Source organism: Leopardus geoffroyi, chromosome B3 (assembly GCF_018350155.1).
Source record: "Leopardus geoffroyi isolate Oge1 chromosome B3, O.geoffroyi_Oge1_pat1.0, whole genome shotgun sequence".
NCBI lineage: Eukaryota > Metazoa > Chordata > Mammalia > Carnivora > Felidae > Leopardus > Leopardus geoffroyi.
Window position 1 is genome coordinate 135,098,659 of NC_059337.1, and position 20,872 is coordinate 135,119,530.

Here is a 20,872-nt window from a genome sequence, read left to right on the forward strand (position 1 = left end):
AGCTTCCATAATACATGAGCCAACTTCTCATAATTAAAAAAATATATATTTTTAAAAATGTATATATACACCTTGTTGGTTCTGTTTCTCTGAAAAAACCCTAATACAGTATACATAGAGATATTTTATCTGGTACTTCCCTCAATATACCCCATCAAATACCAAAAGGAAATAACGTATCCTTTGAAATATTGCCGTCATGATATAAAATAGTGAAATTTACTGAAAATTTCTAAAATCCTTCAAAAATAAACAATTATTTTATTAAACAAACAGTAACAATTTGGGGGGAAATTTTGGGAAATATGGTTTCAGTACAATAGTATCACAGAAATTCACATAACTATATTTAAGCAGAAGTTCACTTTAGCTTATTTTCAGCTCATAATTACATATGTTCAAAATGCCATTGGTTTCTTCTTAACGGTCTGGTAAATGCTGGAACTGATACACTTCAGTGATAATTTCCCTAGGAGGTCTGCTAAAAGAAAAAGTCATGCAAAACCAAATGAAAGCTGAAGAGTGATGTTGTATTTTGACATGGGCTGTAGCTACCTAATTGTATCAATCTGAAAGCTTATACATAAATAAGCACAGTGTTAGGGATTAGCATTGTATAAACTATCAGCTATCAGTGTGAACCCTTCCATGGCTTTCTCTGGTCATCTTGCACCATTTTGATTCCCTTGTCCTTGTGATAAGTGGGTAAAGGTCAAGAAATACCCGAGTAAAAACAAAGACAAGTGATTTTTGCTTACTATCTCATGTTTTTATTACCAGCTAATGTTTTTTCTCATAATTTGAGTAGCTATTAACAAAAAAGTGTGTTTCTTTTCATATTTCATGTAAAGCTTCAAAGACAACCAGAATATCATCTGTATTCGGTACCTCTGGCACCAGAAAAAGGCTTAAGTAAAACTAATTAAAATATTTGGGAACTTAGTTGTGTCAATACTACTCTAACTGAAAGGTCTTTTAAGTGAAAAGATTTTTTTTTTAATTTTTTTTATTTACCTATGATTCTAAGACATGCAAGAAACCAAAAAATCACACTTTCTCTGAAATTATACATTGTATACATATTGCAAAAACATTAAACATTAAATAATTTAAATTGAGTTAAATACATGACTACATATAATAAATTTAGGAATTGGAAGCATTAATAGAACACAAAAAAACTGCTCAAATTAAATTCTAGATTAAAAAAAAAAACAATAAAGTCTGTTATTTATTGTCCAAAAGCCAAAATACCTATTTGGTGGCTATTAAAATAGGTGTATTTGCAGAGGATTTTTAAGGCAGTGAGGCTACTCTGTATGATACTACAGTGGTGACTATACGACCTTCTGCACTTGTCAAAACTCACAGAATGGACAATACCAAGAGCGAACCCTAAATTTGGGTGATAACACTATGCCAATGTAGGTTCACTGATTTTAGCAAATGTATCATTCTGATGGGCTATGTTGATGATGAGCAAGGTGTGTGTATGTCGGGGTCAGGGGTACCTGGGAACTCTCTGTACCTTCCTGTCGATTTTGCTGTGAACCTAAAACTGCTCTAAAAAAATAAAGTCATTTGTCTCAAAGATGTAAAACACTACAGTCAAGGTGATTTCTCTTGAAAGTTGTGAGTACTGACCAATATTTCATTGTTCACAAATCTCAGAAAATTATTTCCAAATGCACACTGTCAACACCACCAGTATAACATAAACTCTAGGGAACAGAAACAAAGAACGTGTAAATTAGGCATATTTTGTAGCTTGTGGAGATGATACCTAGGAAAAAAGGAATTAAGGGTTTACTTGAGAAAATCTTAATGAGACATACAGAACATAAGAACTAGAATGAAGAGGGTATTCTAAAGCTATACCAAAGTATCTTCTGGTCTAAAATATCACCATCTACCTCCTGGCATGTGTGGACAAGGTAAGAGAGAAAGAAAAATGGAAGACCATGACCACAGAGCAGTTGGTCTACTCATTAGCAAAACTAAAGTCAGACTTGCCAAGATCAAGGAAGGCATTATCTGTTTCTCCAAGCAGCTATTCTTTTGGGGCATAGTTTGCATAGTTGACTAACCTGAAATTAGGCCCACATACTGACTTCTAGTGAGTTCCTGAGAGAAACTGCAATAGAAAATATGTGCTATATAATGCTATCACGTACAGTTTCTTAAAAAACATGGGAAAATAGCACTGTGGATTATAGAACAAGTAGTTCATATATATATCTCTATATCTATATATCTATAGAGATATATATATAAACACTAAAAAAAGGGAAATAATTATCATAAAATCTTGAACTTGCTAATTAAGCTCATTTAGTTCTGCTAATTAGGAGGAGCTATATGGAGGATAATCTTATTCCAACTCCAATTAAAACAAAAGGTAAAATATTTGAGGGAGGAAAACACAGCAAAATGTGTACACACAAGGTTTCCAATTAAACTTCAACCTTCTGGTGTTTTCGTTTATTCTTGCCAAAACATAGCGTTCTATATTTGAAGTTTCTCGGAGATAAATAATTTATACAGTGGCAATGTGACACCTTATGGGTAAGAAGTAAGAAACCTAGGGCACAACTCTTCCCCGAATACCTAAGAGCTGAAGTGGTTCGATGATTCATATTTGTTTTCTGAGAGAAGAGAGGTAGCAAGAGGTAAGCAGTGGAGTCAAGATCTAATCAAGAATGACTGGCACTGAAATAGTCAGTAGTAAAGTCTTCTACATGTCTAACAGTACTAACAGAGACTTGATATACTAGATTTTAAATATCTAGGGAAAGCTTTCAAAAAACCCGTAAATGTAAGATAGCAATCACCACCTATGGTTGAAATTCTCATTGATTTTATAACTTATTTAGTTGCCCCAGAAATACTACTCTTTATTTCACTGTCTATTTTGGCATAGTTTTAAAACATCCCCTTTATTTTGGATATCAGATATAAGTCATCCTATTTTCTTTAATCAAATTTAATTTTCTATAAGATCCATTACACATTACAATTATGACCTCCATAAATAAATTGACAAATGTATTGATTTGTCTCTTTTCATTGGTAGCAAATTGAAATCCTAAGTCTTCTAAAAGAATGTCAAATTCTTCATCAAATTAATGTGTGATGTCTTCAAGATGGATTTAATCTGTGCCACTTGATAACAACCTTTTCTGGATTTGTAATGGTTTCTTTCCACTGATTCACTGCTTCAGTGTTATTACTGTCTTCGCTTATCCAAATCTAGAAAGGAACAGCACAACCATTTAACAGAGTCTGAATTCAAACTGCTAATAACTCTTATGGATGAAAGACGAGTGGAAGTTTGGTTCACGTATTTTCAATTAAACATCTTTCCGTTTTTCCAAAATTTTGTTTGATTTCTATTTGAAACGTAAATGTTAAAATACTTAACCTAGTCACCCTGCAGACTCTTTTATATGAATCAATCCAATTTAAAAATTCAACATGAAAGATTATAAAAATCATTTCTCCCAAAACAGTAATTAGTATCTTTTGTTATTCAATAAGCCTAGGAGCTCAACTTACAATTGATCCTGATCATTTGAAACACTTCTGTGAGGATTAACGGAGACTAATCATGATTTAAGTTAGATTGGTAAGAACTGTCCATTTTAAGCACCTTTTACATTAGATAAAGCTGTGATTTTAATTGAAATCTAAACTAACTTTAGGTAATAGACATGAATGAATTTGAGAAAATTGCAAAGCATTATGCAAATGTAAGACATCACACTGGTTACATACCACAGAGGCAAGGTGGGCAAGGAACCCAAAGCCTGAATTCTCACCTCAGCTTTAGCACTACCAAGTGCCGCTACTTTGGAATTAACTTCTGTGAGACGGAGTTTCTAATTCTTTTAAATAAAGAAACTGGAGCAGGCCACTGATTTTCAACCTTTCCCCCTTCATTTCCTGATCTGAAGAACTTTACCTTCATGTAAAATCTTACAAAGAACCTTAATATATGATATGAATCAGATAACGCCAGCATGCTCTGGCTGATGTAAGGGTGGGGAGACCTTGAGTCCACATTTGGCTACCCCATCATGATGGCTACTAAGGACACCAGAGAAGCCAGAGGGAACAGATGGACAGCCAGAACCCTTCCAGACTTATTATTCTTAACTGGACTCTCAACCAAGAAAATGGAATCACCAAAAACGTTATGCTGAAAATCACCTGAAATCTCCCATTCCATTCCTACATGATCGCTGAGGCTTAGTGAGATAGGAAGCCTTAACTGAATCCACTCCATAGGCCTCACGGCTTTGAAAAGTATGCTTTTGAGTCTTTGAGTTTTTGAGTCCAAACTCTTTCCCAGATAGGAATAAATGAAGAACGACAAAACTGTAATTTTTTTAATAAATGTTTTAGGTAAAACACATGAAGAAGTGGGTCAAAAAGTTATTATCAATCTTTGAAAATTCACATATAATTTAAGGATTTCACATAGGCTGCTAATAACATCTTGTTATCAAGCAGACAGAAGCCTTTAAACCAGTAATGTAGATTTTGGAATTTAAATTCAAGCGAAACAATCATAATTAAGATAAAAGATAATGAGCTACTTTTGGAAACTACAAAGGAAACAAGTCCCTATAGGATTGGCAAGTAAGCAAGTGTTCTGTTGTCTTACACAGATGACTAAAAATTTTTAAATAGATTAATCTAGACACCAATACTATCTAAATACCACCACAACCACTGCTAACACTAATGTTTTCAAATTCAAATCTAACATTCAAATTTCAAATTCAAATCTAACATTATTCAGTTAATAGCATTCAGAGTTAAATATTAAATCGAACAGGACACAGAAAGAAGAAAGTTGGATATCTCCAGCCTTACAAAATTTGATTTAAATACTTAGCGTCAAACTCAACAGTACTGAAAAACTGACCTTTCTTATAGTGTTTACAGCTGAGAAGCTCAGAAATAGACTTATTTCAAGATAAGAAGCCTGATTGCTCAGAAATTCCAACTATTTGTATTAAAGCAAAGTGTGGCAAGATTTCATTTTTGTGGCAACATTAAATTTTATGGTGCTGAAGAATTTTACTCTATTCAACTTCAATTTTATCCCGTATTCCCTTTGATGACTAACTGCTGTGAGCATACAAAAGTGAAGCAAAGAATTCAAGATAAAAAATCCCTACTAACCTGCCCCACAAAGTGTCGTCTTCTTACAGAGCTCCGACTGTAAAGCTTAATGAGAAAAATAATTTCTTTTTCATTCTGTCTGAGTGGAAAAATCATAGTTTCTCCCCACTTTACTCTGCCACTGGAGGCCTTCAGTAAGCGTGTCTTCTTCTTATAAATCAACTCTCCTGAACTAAACATTGCCACCTTCACAAAAAAACCTAAACAATAAGAAATTTTGATATGTAAAATTTTATTTTAAATGTCATAAAAGATACATATCTATATGTTATATTTGGTGTGAAAATACAGATAAGCCGCTTCTCAAGATCTGACAAAAAAAAAAAAAAAAAAGATCTGACGAGCTCTTGGCATAACGGAAAACATCTCTAGTAAACTTTATAGTTCTCACCACGCTTTACAAAAAACTACAGCAACCTCCAATGAATCTAATCTTTCTCTAACCTGAATGCCATTAAAGACTGGAAACTGGAGGCATACATGACAGTCAGCAATAGGGCAGCACACACTGAAAAGTATTATACAAAAGAGAGGGGCCAACTCTTTGGACAGCTGGAGGAATTTAGTTCACGGTTTTACACAGATAAAATTCTTTGCTCGAGACTCCTGAGGTTAAACACACACCCACTAGAGAAAATTTACTCTTTAAATAAATGGAGATAGAGAGCTTCCAGCAATGGCAGAATAGTTGTAGAAACTAACCTTCCCATAGATTAAAATTATAAATTCTGGGGAAAAAAAATATAAAAAACAAGTGCACAAGCCATTAAAGATTGACCAAAAGCAGGAAGAAATTGGAGCAGAGTCAGCTTTTACAGATGGGAACTGCACTGGGTAAAATTCAGTTTATATAACTTTTCCCCTAAGCATACTCCCCCGTCTCCCCCGTCTCACTGACACGTGGTCCCTACAGCTCAGGCAGAGAGGGCAGTCTGACTAGTTTGAGTAGTCATGGGATACAGCTGAGGTGGCCAGGGCAGCAAGAGAGTGAGGAGGGAACTTCCAGAAAAAAGGGAGCTGCCAAGTGAGGACCTAGACGGACCATCAGATTTCCAACATGGAGATTATGATAATCCTGATAGCAGTTTTGATCAAAGAAAGACCCTATTAATGTCATAAATAAATTCCATCTGTGGATTTCTACTGATGTCCTTATTTCCTAGAATATTAACCCTATGTAGCCCTGGTAATTTATTCTTTTAATACTACGTTAGATTTTATTTGCTTATTTTTATTTTATGATTTTTCCATCTATCTACATAAGTGGTAACAGTCTATAGCTATTTTTTGTGTGCACTATCCTTTCTGTTTTGATATCGAGAATATGCTAACCTCATAAAGTTACTTTTTCCATCGTTTCTCATGCTTTGGAACAGCTTATATAAAATAGGAATTAAATGTTCCCTGAAAGTTTGGTGGAATCCACCAGTAAAATCATCTTGGCCTGGTGCTTTTATTAGAGGAAATTCTTTAACTACCTACACATGGTTATCATTTTATTCAGATGCTCTCCCTCTTTTGCAGTGAATTTCAACAATTTTCTTCTCCAAAAATCAATTATTTTACAGAGATGTTCAAATGAATTGATATAGTTATAAATGGGGTTGTCTTATTTATTATTGAACCACCTTCAAATTTGAAATGTTATCTTCTTCCTTGTGCCTGTTTTCTTTATTTTTTGCTCGATCCAATTTACTGTAGGTTTGTCTATTTTACTGATCTTTTCGAAGAAAAAGTTTTTGGCTTTATTGATTATGTCTTTTGCTGTTGTCTCCGTATCTATCAACTTTGGCTTTACCTTTAATTCCTTACCTCTACTTTCCTTTGTGTTTGCTGTTTTTTTCCTAACTTCCTGAGCTGAATAGTCGCTCGCATTTATTTTCAGACATCCACTGCTTTTTGCCCACCTGCAGGGATCTTCTCTTCTTGTAGTCGAATAAAGGAGCACTCTTACCCCACTCTTAGCCCTTAGGGAGGACTGACTTCACACCTCCAGCTCTAGGAACAGCCATATAAACCAGGCCTACGCAACCAAAACATCAGAGCCCCTTCTGGTGCCCAAAGGCACAGGAAAGGAAAAGTGTTTCAAGGTTTATGTGTGATATTTTCTGAGGGTTTTTTGAATTAAGTTTCTAGTTAGCAGAATACTCAACAATGGGCACAGACCTAGAGAAAAGATAAATTATCTAGGCTGGTGAAATATATCTGACAGTCCTCTGGACACTCAACCTATATAAACTAATGACCCAAATAAGGAATAGCATCAAATGAATAAAAATCCAAGAGACTATGGAGTAGAATAGACACATGGCTAAAATCTGAAATCCAATAAAGTAATTTTACGTTAAAAGGTAAGTATTTAAGTTAAATAACAAAAGTATGATTTTAATTTCCATTGTTAAGAAATATAGGAAAAACTAGCTTTGACTAATATTTTCTGAAGATTTCACTTTGAACCACAGATATACTTACTCAAAGTGAGAGGTGATGAACAGCTTGGAAGGTATTGTGCCTCGAGAATCTGTAACTGAATTCTGCTATTTACTGCTTGAAAACAAGTCCCCAATTCCAGTTCTGCATGGCAAACCTAGGTATCAAAAAAGTGCCATTTGATAATTAAGAATAAAGTTTTGGAGATATTTCAAAAATTCAAAAGCAAAGAGCTACAATTTTAAGTTTTGAAAGCGATGCTTTTTATTGACACACAAAATTATGGTAGAAAATATGGTTAGGATAAATGCACGGATTCTGTAAATATGAGGTACTCACTTTCACGGATTCTGAAAAGCCAAGTTAAACCTACATACTTGATCCTTCAAAACCAGGGAGGTCAAAAGATATTTCAAATTGAAAACAAATGAAATTCTTCAGCAGTTTTTGTAAAGAAAATGTCCACGAAATAAACACCAAAAAAGGCCACTTTCAAAACACTTAGTCATTTGAATTGTTTTTAAGAATACATAAACTATAATGAAAAGCTTCATATATGAGAACCACCATTATTTTTTCTGACTAGAGACACAGCAGTAGATGCTACCCAGATTAGAAGATTTGAAGACAAAGGATTACTACAAGGAATAAATGTGTAGGTTAAGAGCTGAATTACTATGCTGAACGAGAGCCAGCCAAGAAAGTTGGCAAAAAGGAAGCTAATGAAAGAGACGGAGGCAGTAAATAATAAGGAAAAGGTCAAAGAAAACCTGAGGCAAACAATGAAATGAAGGAGATTCAGAGGGGAAAAAGTTAAAATGTGCTCTTCTGTAGCACCGACTAAAGAAGAAAGTTAGTAATCCGTGAGATGGAACACAAGCCAGCCTACTTATGTGGATTTCAAGGTCCTTGGAGTAAAAAATCAAGGAGAGAAACATAAAGTCATCCAAACAGAAAAATACTACTGTTCACATGTTGAGAAGAAAGAACATCAGGTTAACAGACCTCCCTGGGGCCCAGCACAGACAGGCACAAAAATCTTTGTGAGTATGGATTCCAACAAAGCTACAGAATGGCTGAATGACACTTGATGAAGAGATTTGTATTTGATAATTACCGAGTATTCCCCAACCATCAGCACATAACTCACTGAAAAAGAACCTTTCCATGTATCTGCCATCGACTGAATCATGGGCGTTTCCTTCAAAACAGGATTCGGCATTTTAAAATTGCTCATGCCAGGATTAAAAAGATCTGTACGTGTGTCTACACACACACACACACACACACACACACACACACACACACACACACACAGTGGAATATTACTCAGCCATAAAAAAGAATGAGATCTTGCCATGTGCTACAACGTGGATGGACCCAGAGGGTATCATGCTTAGTGAAATAAGATACAGACAAATATTGTATGATGATACTCATATGTGGAACCTAAAAAACAAAACAAACAAACAGACTTTCACATACAGAGAACCAACTGGTGGTTGCCAGGAGGGAGGTGAGTGAGGGGATGGGTGAAGTAGATAAAGGGGATTAAGAGGTACAAACTTCCAGTTATAAAACAAAGAAGTCATGGAGATGAAAAGTATAGCATAGGGAATATAGTCAGGAATACTATAATAGCACTACATGTGACAGATGGTAACTACACTTACTGTGGTAAACACAGAGTAATGTACAGAATCACTGAATCATTATGGTGTATACCTGAAGCTAATGTAACACTGTATGCCAATTATACCTGGATTTAAGAGGGTTTCTGGGGGTGGGGGAGGGGGGAAAGTGGGTGATGGGCATTGAGGAGGGTACCTGTTGGGATGAGCACTGGGTGGTAGGGAACCAATCTGACGATAAATTATATTTAATAAATAAATAAATAAATAAATAAAAATTTTAAAATTAAATTGGTCATGACATAAATCGAGAGCGAGGCAGTGAAAAGTGAACCACTTTAAAGTATAAACTCAACTGTCAAGGTTAGACTCCCCCTTGAAAAGTCTAAAATGATGATCAAACTTGTCTATTTTGGCAACAAATGCTGAATTCTAATAAAAAAGTGAAAGTACTATTTTTGCTTTTATAATCAGAGTTTAAGAATGGATTAATAAATCTTTTTTGGTAGCCATATATAAAACGGAGCTCTTTCTTATTTAAAAAAATGCTGCTGTTCTTGGCATTTAAAAAAATAGATTAAATACAGTTACTTGGGGTGCTTGGTGGCTCGGTCGGTTGAGAGCACGACTCCGGAGTTTGGCCCAGGTCGTGATCTTCCAACTGTGAGGTGGAGCCCCATGTCAGACTCTGTGCTGACAGTGCAGAGCCTGCTTCGGACTCTCCCTCTCCCTCTCTCGCTGCCCCTCCCCTGCTGGTGCTCTCTCAAAATAAATAAGTAAACATTAAAAAAACAACGACAGCTATTTATTATTTACAAAACACCAAGGAAACTATGGGTAAAATTTTTTTGTTATTATGGTCGTGTGTCCACAATGTAACAACACTTCTTAAAACACCTAAAGGTGGCAAAACTTCCCTTAGTGTTACACACTTGTAGAGCTCACTCTCACAAAACAAAGCAGAGCTTGGCAAAGGTTTGCTATTTCTAATTTGCCAGTGTCATTTCTGAATTCAACTTATTTATTATGTTCCAGAATATTAATTCAGATCATGAAAAACTATTCAAAGTGGTTTTCAATGTCCCTATAACCAAAAAATCAGGGGCGCGTGGGTGGCGCAGTCGGTTAAGCGTCCGACTTCAGCCAGGTCACGATCTCGCGGTCCGTGAGTTCGAGCCCCGCGTCGGGCTCTGGGCTGATGGCTCGGAGCCTGGAGCCTGTTTCCGATTCTGTGTCTCCCTCTCTCTCTGCCCCTCCCCCGTTCATGCTCTGTCTCTCTCTGTCCCAAAAATAAGTAAACGTTGAAAAAAAAAAAAATCAAAATTCCAATCAGGGCACCTGGGTGGCTCAGTTAAGTGTCCAACTCTTGACTTCGGCTCAGGTCATGATCTCAGTTTGTGGGATTGAGGATGGTGTCAGGCTCTGAGCTGATAGCACAAGACTTGCTTAGGATTCTCTCTGTTGCCCTCTCTCTGTGCCTCTCCCCAGCTCGTGCACACTGTGCATGCTCTCTCTCTCCCAAAATAAACTTTTAAAAAATCATAAAATAAAATTCCAATCAATTAGCACATATAAAGTGCATTTTTAATGGGCACATAACTATGGAAGATACATGATCTCTAATCCTGCAACACGTATCCTTTTTTAAAGAAAAGAAAACTTTCCAAGCCTTCCTTGAATCGTTGTTGAAAGTGAAAAGCATAGTTAGAGAAAACCATGATCTGGTGATCTCTGAGAATATCTTCTTGGGGGGAAGTGACATATGGTAGAGCTGGTCCTGGAATCAATGCTTCTGTTCAAATCCTGGCTCGCCAACTACTGGCTGGAGGAAATCATGCAAGTGCTTTGGTGTGTCGGTGCCCTCAGTAGGGATACCGAGAGCAGAAAGCTCATAGATTTGAGTGTGAGCATTAAATCACCTAACACCACATCAGTTGTATGTAAGGCTCTGTAAATAAAAATCTCATCTTTTCTGCATTATTCAACACAGAGACTTGGGTTCTCAAATAAATACTTACGTTACTATTTGTCAGGGTCAAGAACTCTCTACTAAGACGTTAGCTCTACATGAAAGTTCTGCTGTGTGTGGTGGCATAATTGTCACCGTGGAGGATGGGTGTGAAAGTCCGGCTCTGTCAACTAAAATATCAATTTTCCTCCTCGACACAGGAAACAAAGCATACTATTTTTGCATTGGCCAATAATATGAAACATTCACACTAATATAAACCCACTGGTCCAATATAGCCCCTAAGTTCTTCTTTCAGGCCATCAATCTTTTTGTACCCCTAGGACCTAACACACAACAGATACACAATTGTTGCAAGACCTCTAAAACATGAAGTAATTTGGTAGAAACTTAGCCAAAATCTTTCATTCAGATTCTCCAAGGCAGATAAGATTATAACAACTCAATTCTCCAGAAAATACCTTTGCTGAGTTATCTTCTGATATACTCTACTCATCTTTAAAGTTTTAGTAAATGAATTATCCATTTGAATAATATATTTTGTGCCTTCTGTAAACTATGGTTGCAGCTTAAGGTCTACCAAACCTAGTTTCAAAGATGCAAGTGACAAACTCCTTGTCACAGTTACAAAGCAAATTTCCTACATTTAAACAGAATATAAAAATAATCTAATATAGCATGCTTCCGTTTAATCATTTATTCTTTCATTCCTACCTACGTACCAACGGTCAATGCCAAGAATATAATTAGGCCCTTGCTAAGAACACAGTAAAACATAAAGAAAACGGATGGAAGCTTGAGCCTTGTTTTGTTTAAACCAAGTAACTGAATTCTAAGTTGTAATAAATACCGTACAGAGAACACATTGGAGATGGAGACAGAAAATAATAGATAAGAAAGAACTATCTAAAAATTTCACTTCTTGATCAGTTATAGAAATCCTTTTTTATTTTTTAATCTCTACTTTAATTCCCTTCTAATTCGCTGGTTCTCAAGCCAGAGTGCAGAGTAGAATCACCTGGGAAGCTTCTAAAAACTACAGATGCTTCTTCATCAAAATAAAAAGCTTCTGCACAGTGAAGGAAACAATAAGCAAAATTAAAAGGCAACTGACAGAATGGGAGAAGATACTTGCAAATGACGTTATCAGATAAAGAGTTAGTATCCAAAATTTATACAGAACTCACCAAACTCAACACTCCCCCCCCCCAAAAAAAATAATCCAGTGAAGAAATGGGCAAAAGACATGAATAGACACTTCTCTATAGAAGACGGCCAGATGGCCAACCGACACATGAAAAAACGCTCAACATCACTCATCATCAGGGAAATACAAATCAAAACCACAACGAGATACTACCTCACACCTGTCAGAATGGCTAACATTAACAACTCAGGCAACAACAGATGTTGGCGAGGATGCGGAGAAAGAGGATCTCTTTTGCACTGCTGGTGGGAATGCAAACTGGTGCAGCCACTCTAGAAAACAGTATGGAGGTTCCTCAAAAAATTAAAAATAGAACTACCCTATGACCCAGCAATTGCACTACTAGGTATTTATCCAAGAGATACAGATATGTGTTTTGAAGGGACACACGCACCCCAATGTTTATAGCAGCACCATCAACAATAGCCAAAGTACGAAAAGAGTCTAAATGTCCATCGATGGATGAATGGATAAGGAAGATGTGGGATACAAATACAATGGAGTATTACTCGGCAATCAAGAAGAATGAAATCTTTCCCTTTGCAACTATGTGGATGGAACTAGAGGGTATTACGCTAAGCGAAATTATTCAGAGAAAGACAAATATCATATGACTTCACTCATATGAGGACTTTAAGATATAAAACAGATGAACATAGGGAAGCAAAAATAACATAAACACAGGGAGGGGGACAAAACATAAGAGACTCTTAAATACAGAGAACAAACAGAGGGTTGCTAGAGGGGTTATGGGAGGGGGGATGGGCTAAATGGGTAAGAGGGATTAAGGAATCTACTCATGAACACACTGTTGCACTCTATGCTAACTTGGATGTAAATTATAAAAAATAAATAAATTTTAGAAAAAAAAAAAACTATAGATGATTCTGGCCTCCCACCTCCCATCTCCCCCCACCCTCTCCACCCCCCACCAAATTCTGATTTAATGTGTAGCCAGGACAAGAACCACTTTAAGTCACATTAAATATTTTTGAAGGCAGGTAAAATATAAATCCTATATAAATTTAAAATTACATACAGGCTTGGCCTTATAAAAGCTTATAAAGATTTAAAGATTAAAAAATTTCTGTAACTGTTATCCTGACATAGAAACTATATAAGTAAATTATTAGGGATTTCTAAACAATTTTAAGATAGTGTTCAGCTGGCTAGTTGAGAGAAACAAATTATCAGGTCTCAAAAATCAATCAGCACTACAGATAATCAAGTTCTTTACAAAAACAGACAAACTAGCTGTTAAGAACCTCCATTCTACCCAATTTATGGATAGATATTGAGCTTGCTCATGATTAAAATCACTTTCCTAATCTCTTTTAAGGCACTTTTTTTTTTTTTTTTTTTTTTTAAAGTAGGCTTCACACCCAGCCTGGAGTCCAGTGCTGGGCTCAAATTCATGACCTGAGATCAAGACCTGAGTTGAGATCAAGAGTCAGATGCTTAACCAACTGAGCCACCCAGGTGCCCCAACAGAATTTTTTTTTTTAAGGCAATCTTGTTTGAATTTGGAATTTATGATTCCCAACTTTCTTTCTTGCTCTTCCTAAATTATCAGCTATAAAAGAAATTTTTAAAAACTTAATAAAATGATTCCTAACTTCAGGATTATTTTCCTGAAGTATAAAATATGAAACATTAATAAAAATGTCCTAGGAGAAGGTAACCCTAAGGTTATTTTTCAATGGAGAAAGCAAAGGGTCTCTGTTAACCTTTTATCACTTATGTAAAAAGCCTTATTAAACAATGACATCATTATTATTACTATTATTATTGCTTCTTGAGAGCCTTCCCGATCCTCTAATATATTCTAGAGTGTTCAAGTTATACTCCAACAGAAGGTCATCCACAAAATATTTCTTAAAGTATAAAACACTTTTATAGTGATACTACTATCACTTACAGAAATTTTTGAAGGTGGCGTTATATCCAAAGAGTAATCCATCTCCTGTGTGCTAAGAGCTCTGAGTGACAGTGAGCATTCTCCAATGGTTTTCTTCTTGGGTGTCTGGGTTTGAATCTTAAATACAAGCCTTACGGTTTGTAGACTTTGGAGTTTAATAGCAAATACAAAAGTTTCCATAAATTCAATACTCTAAAAAAAAAATGCAGGAAAATAATATAAAATATATAAATAAAAGGACTGAAAAAGAGATGATATGGCAATACCAAAGAAATGAAAATAACATTTTGTAATCTAGGAAAGGAAGATCTAATTTTTTACAACAAAAAAATATCTTTCAGTGTAAATTAAGATGACAATGACCATGAGTTGTTTTTCCAGAATTTATCCTGGATACTGCCTTTCTAATGTCACAAATTATCTATCTATCTATCTATCTATCTATTTATCTAAAACATCCCAAATAAGATTTTTTATTTGTCACCATTAAATGTCTGAATTTTAAACAGATTCTTGGACTGGTGGTTCATATCCATCAGCTCGTTCAACTTTAGCACAACTTTAGCATCCCCAGTAGCTTTTCCAGAACTACTACCTTCACCATGAAGCTCCATGAGCTTTCCCAATTCAAGCTTGGGCTTCTTCAGCATTTTTACTTTTCTAACAAAGACATCAGGGAGTGGATAAATAGACTGACAAGCCTTCTCTATGTCTTTTCTGATGCTGTCTGGAATCAATTTATTGACCACTTGTTTCAAGTCACTTGTCTGCAACTCTCGGGTCATGATTTCCATCATCTTTTTCCGAATTTGGCGGGCCTGTTGGTCCTGAGCATAAGAGGTCTTCCGAATCTGATTGTTGTGTTTTTTAGTAAAACCGACACAAAAGAGGCGAAGCAAATACCCATTGGTAGTCTTGACATCAACGTGAGCTTCAATCATCAGTCTGCCATTTTTTGACCACGGAGCACATTTTGTCCCAGGTAAGATCCATGCCATGGAAATTAGTCAGGCAGTTTTTTCCCTGAACATCTTCAGTAATTAGCTTGAATTTCCTAAATGGAACTTCATCATTCTACAGATCAGCAAGGCTCACTTCAAACACACGACCCTTAAGGCCATCAGATGTGATTTTGCTTCCTTGAGTTCTCATGACTAGTGTTTTTGCAATATTTCTTATACTAAACATTGCTGGTGCTTTTACATCATACCAATCTTTCTTTGAAAATGGATCAACCACTTTCTTCTTGGCTCCCTTTTTGCCACCTTCCATAAGACACTTGTTCTTGCCTACCGCCATGGCGCTGCTCAGGGAGCCAAAAGGGCGGAAGTCACAAATTATCCTTTTAATTACTAAGGGATTCAGGTCAATATCAACACCAACTTTAGCAGAATATAGCTTTTCTCCTTTTTGAAAACTGTGTTTGTTTTCCATCTTTGGTTCTGGGGCCTCATTCCTGCTATCCACCGCAATTTTTCAACAGTAAGTGGTTCAAGAATCTCACATGTGCTCTCTCAGGAAGTACCCCAAATCTATCCATTCACATTAAGAGACCTAAATTATTTCTATTCTTTTTCTAATGTTCTTCCCACCTACCTTGGGATTTGATTTCTCTCTTAGTGATGTTTGCTCCACTCTCTCCAATCTGAAAATCAATCTCCTTAAAAAGTCCTATCTTCTCTCATTAGCATCCAGTCCAGGCAGAAAGTCAGTGTTCTTCATGCTCAGAATATTTTCCCAAATGTTCTTTTTGTTACTTTTAATATTTTGTTATTCTAACATCTTCTTGACACTAGACTGATTTTCGCTATACACTTCCTTCTTCCCATCTTTACTGCTTTCGTTTGAAAAGGAGTTTTTGTTTTTGTTTTTGTTTTCCTTTTGAAAAGACAAGATATCTGATCTGGGTAACTAAAATCAGTATCTTAGATACAGTGCCCAAATTTTCACTTTTATTGTAACTGCTTATGTCTGTATAGTCAAAATTGTTTCTGAGAGCTTCCCAACCACCAGAGCTATCTTTTTCTCTCAGAGTCTCAACCACAGGACCACACCAACAATATAGTATACATAAAGTGTTTAATTTTTAAATTGAGATGCAATGAGATTACACATGAAGTAATAAGTGTGTTGGCTGACTTCACATTTTGCTATAATAGAGGTAAACAAGTTGATAAATAGTAATAAATCTTAAAAGTAAGATCCCATGCCAACTTTAATATAAGAACAATTTTTCCTAACTTTTCCTAAGTTAACTCACAGTTTCATTTGAAAATCAGAAAGTGAAATTGTTTCAGGAAGGATTCATTTTGAGTGTCAGCATCATAACCAATTAAAATTTATTTCCATCTAGACTTTCTAAAAGGCATATTTTCAGTGTGAGATACTAATACATATAAACCAACTTTGATTACTGTCTTTTTACTTAACAGCATTTTTCCATGTCCTTAAAAATTCTACCTAAAAAATTTCTACAGCTGTCCAGTATTCTATCACACAGTGTTATGGTTTAAATTTGGCCTCCAAAAGATATGCTGAAGTTCTAACCCCCAGTAACTCAGAATGTGACCTTATTTGGAAATAGGGTCTTTGAAAATGTAGCTAGTGACATTAAGGTGAGGTCATCCAGGAGTAGGTGGACTGCCAATCTACTAGGACTAGAGTCCTCGTAAGAAGGCGGCCACATGAAGACACAGTGACAGAAGGAAAATGCCATGGGAAGATGGAAGCATGAAACAAAGTCAAGGAATGACTCAGACTGCTAACCATTACCGGGGGCTTGGAGAGTGGCATGGAACAGATTTTCCCTCACTGCTGAAGGAAAGAACCAACACTAATGACATCTTGATTTCAGACTTACTCTAAAACTGTGGGAGAGAAAATTCTGTTGCTCTAAGCCATCCAGTTTGTGGTACTTTGTTACAGCAACCAGAGGAAACTAATACACATGGTATATATACCATGAATTTTCTCAACCAATCCCCTATTAAGACATGTAGATAGTTTCCAACTTTTCCCCTATGAACAAAACTGCCAAGAATACTTTACACGTTTTTTATTTGCCTTTTAAACTCCTTCCATGGAACACATTCCAAGTAGAATTACTATGTAAAAGCACATAAATATTTCAAGGTTTCAATGTGTTTTGTCAAAATAATTTCCAGAAAGTTCTATATTTATGAATTTTTTCTTCATTTTAATAAGCAAAGAAAAAAAGAGAGAAAGCAATATGCAATTTAAATTCATATTTCTATAATTACTAGTGAGAGTAAATTTTTTCATGGTATTAGTCATTTGTGAAACCTTATTTTTAAATTATATGTACTTACAGAAAACACCTTTCATTTGCATGGAAAAACACTAACCTCTCAACATGTATCAGGACACAAAAATGAAGATGTATTTAAACTAATGTGAAATCTGAAATCTACAAAACCAAAGTCAGGATAAGTCTTCCAGTTATAATAGCTGGAAGTATTTAAAAGAAATTTATTGCAATCAAGCAATTATTTCACAAAGCCAAAGCGGGGTAGGAGGAGGGACGATAAAAATACAGACATTCATTTTCCTTTCATACAAGAAAAACAGTCTTCTTAGATATTGTTTATCTTGTACATACTTTAGTGATTAAGATTTTCTTTTTAGGGGTGCCTGGGTGGCTCAGTCAGTTAAGTGTCCAACTCTAGACTTCAGCTCAGGTCATGATCATGCGGTTTGGGAATTCAAGTCCCATATCTGGCTCTGCGCTGGCAGTGTGGAGCAGTGTGGGATTCTCTCTCTCTCTCTCTCTCTGCCCCTCTCCAGCTCACTCTCTCACTCTCTCTCAAATTAAATAAACTTAAAAAAAAGAAAGATTTTCTTTTTAAATACATCTTAATATTGGGCACTGAAGTATCAAATATTTTTAAGGCTCAAAATTGTCTTTAAAAAGCAAGAGGTATATAATTTGCAATTTCCCCCAAAAAAACACTTTCTTATTCCAATTCTTTAAGTGGTTTATAGTGACAAATATGGAAAAAAAAACCCATAAAAAGAAATTCAAACAAAAACAGCCACTTACATTAGAGCCTTCCTTTGCTGAAGATTTGAAATGCACTGGTTTGGGCAATGTTAGTATTCCTTTTATAGAAATAGTAGGAGTGTCTCCACAACTAGAAGGCCAACTTAAATCTTTGCACTAAAAAAATTAAAAGTACAGATTTTATAAAGGACTCTGACAATACAAATATTTGATGTATTTCTTGAGTTAATGACTTAAATACAAACTATAAAAGTAAACTATTCTACTGAGCTCTCATTTCATCTACATTGAGATAATTTGACATTTAATGTTCTAGACATCATATCAATCTCCTTCTTGAGGTTAAAACCATAATTCCATCATACCTACAGATTTATTTTCTTTAGTCTTTATTAAATACAGTTTTACGCAAAATGTTACAGAATCCTAAATTCCAAAGAAAGTATTGTCCCATTCCCCATTGAGAGAAACAGTAGATGCTTATAGCGAAAATATTCAGTTTTGTAAGCAAAGTTGGTATTAACTAAGTTAACTTACCTGTAAAACTGCGATCCAGATCTGCTCTACTGAAGAATTATAAAACACTTTCACATTCAATCTCCCAAAATCTCTTTCATCTCCTGACAGAGTAATTGTATCTGAATCGTAAAAGGACAGGGACATTTGAAATGTTATGCAATCCTTCTAATCCAATCATGCTTTGATACAATCCAATTTTTTTAATGTTTTAATTTATTATTGAGACAGAGAGAGGCAGAGCATGAGCAGGGGAAGGGCAGACAGAGAGGGAGACACAGAATCCGAAGTAAGCTCCAGGCTCCGAGCTACCAGCACAGAGCCTGACACAGGGCTCAAACTCACGGACTACGAGATCATGACTTCAGCTGAAGTCGGGCGCTCAACCAACTGAGCACCCAGGCGCCCCGATACAATCCAATTTTAAGAGTACAACTGAAAAATGGCAAAATTACTCTTTTAAGTTGCCACTTTAATAAGACAAAAATGACACATCAATGTTTTATAGCAGAGGAAGGCCTGCTGTAAAAAGTGCCTGGCTTAAGAACTTAACCCAAGTATAGCGTGAGAGATTTAAGTTAAAACTAAGATAAACTTTCCCACAAAACAATGGTATACTTTATATCAAACAAACAAGAGGTGTGCAACTGCTATGCCTTTTTTAAAGATACATTCATGCCCGAACACAAGAAGTGGGCCATCTAATCTGAGTATTCATATGCCGGTAACATGGATATAACCATCTAGAGTTGTCCTTTTTTACCTTATCAAATATATGTTCAAATTACAACTCGGTAGAATTCATTCCCCTCAGAATATAAAAAGAAGGTACTTTACTCCTTACCCAGGCTTCTGTTACTCCCCTGGGAGTTCTTCCTGGAAGAAGAGCTGCTAGGCACACTGGACAGGGAATCATGTCTCTACAGATAAAATTGGTCTCTAGTCAGATACCACACAGCAAAGTTCAAGGATCTGAAACTTATGCCCCAACTTCCCCACACCCCCAGCATCAAACTGCATGCTAACCATAGACAGTGTCACTGATCAGATAGTAAAGAGGAAGAAAAGCTTTCTGTGTGTGTTAACAGGAGAATCTTAAATAGCTTACTAGATCATAGATGGGGAAAGCCTTTGCTGTCTGGGGTTTGGTTTTATAATAAGGAGGAAGAGATCACCGTTTACGTTCATACTTGAAAGTACAAGTAAAAATAAGAATATATCTGGAAGTGCCCTGTTACTTAAAAACTTGCAAAGTAGCGGTTATAAAAGCACAGTCCCTCTGAACCACCAACATCAACATCATCCAGGAATTTGTTAGCAATACAAACTCGGGCCCCAGTGCAGGGCTACTCAAAAGCTCTGGGGGTGAGGCCTGGCAATCTGTATTTTAACAAGTTCTCCAACCAATTCTGATACACATTAAAAAGTTGATGCTATGAAGAATTAATTCTGTAAAATATTAACTCCACTGAGGATGCTAAGGATTATTTAGAATACACTTCCATTTGAATAAAATGTATGCATATACATTTACATGGAAAAAAAGCCCGCAAGTATATGCAACAATATTTTCATAGCGCTTTTATTCTCAGTTACAGGAATATAGGTGATTTGTCTTTTCACTTTGCTTAACTCTATCTTCCAGTTTTTAATGATTACAATTTACTTATATTTTTAGAAGAAACTTTTTTAAACATCGAAAAGTTATTCCATTTAAAAAATAGGAGGATGCTGTGTTAATGTTAATTAGGCCCTATGTCTGAATAGAAATAGTATTTTTTATTTACTAGGTAGTTACGATCAACAAGGAAGGTTAAATGAATAAGCACTTTGAACCATACCATTTTAAATTCCAACTGCCTTCAAGACTGCCTGAGTATATACCAAGAGATGTAAGATTCATTAAAAAGAAAACAAAAAAACAAAAAAACTACTACCTTTTACTATTCAGCTGAGAGCTTCCTGAAAAAATATACATGGGAAATGCCAA

General features: G+C 35.7%; 1 protein-coding gene and 1 pseudogene across 5 annotated transcripts in view; both read right to left on the reverse strand.

The window, feature by feature from the left end:
• Positions 1–238: 238 nt before the first annotated feature.
• The window catches only part of TC2N (tandem C2 domains, nuclear), a 45,229-nt gene continuing 24,595 nt past the window's right edge, over positions 239–20,872 (reverse strand). For all 5 annotated transcript variants that reach the window (XM_045451899.1, XM_045451901.1, XM_045451902.1 and 2 more), the window contains 7 exons: positions 19,727–19,802; positions 18,904–19,004; positions 18,406–18,522; positions 14,346–14,537; positions 7,663–7,777; positions 5,191–5,390; positions 239–3,249 (listed from right to left, as the gene is read on the reverse strand). In XM_045451899.1, coding sequence (XP_045307855.1) covers positions 3,139–3,249; positions 5,191–5,390; positions 7,663–7,777; positions 14,346–14,537; positions 18,406–18,522; positions 18,904–19,004; positions 19,727–19,802 — 912 coding nt within the window. In that variant the 3' untranslated portion in view covers positions 239–3,138. The remainder of the gene's footprint in view (positions 3,250–5,190; positions 5,391–7,662; positions 7,778–14,345; positions 14,538–18,405; positions 18,523–18,903; positions 19,005–19,726; positions 19,803–20,872) is intronic.
• LOC123584233 lies at positions 14,798–15,690 on the reverse strand (annotated as a pseudogene).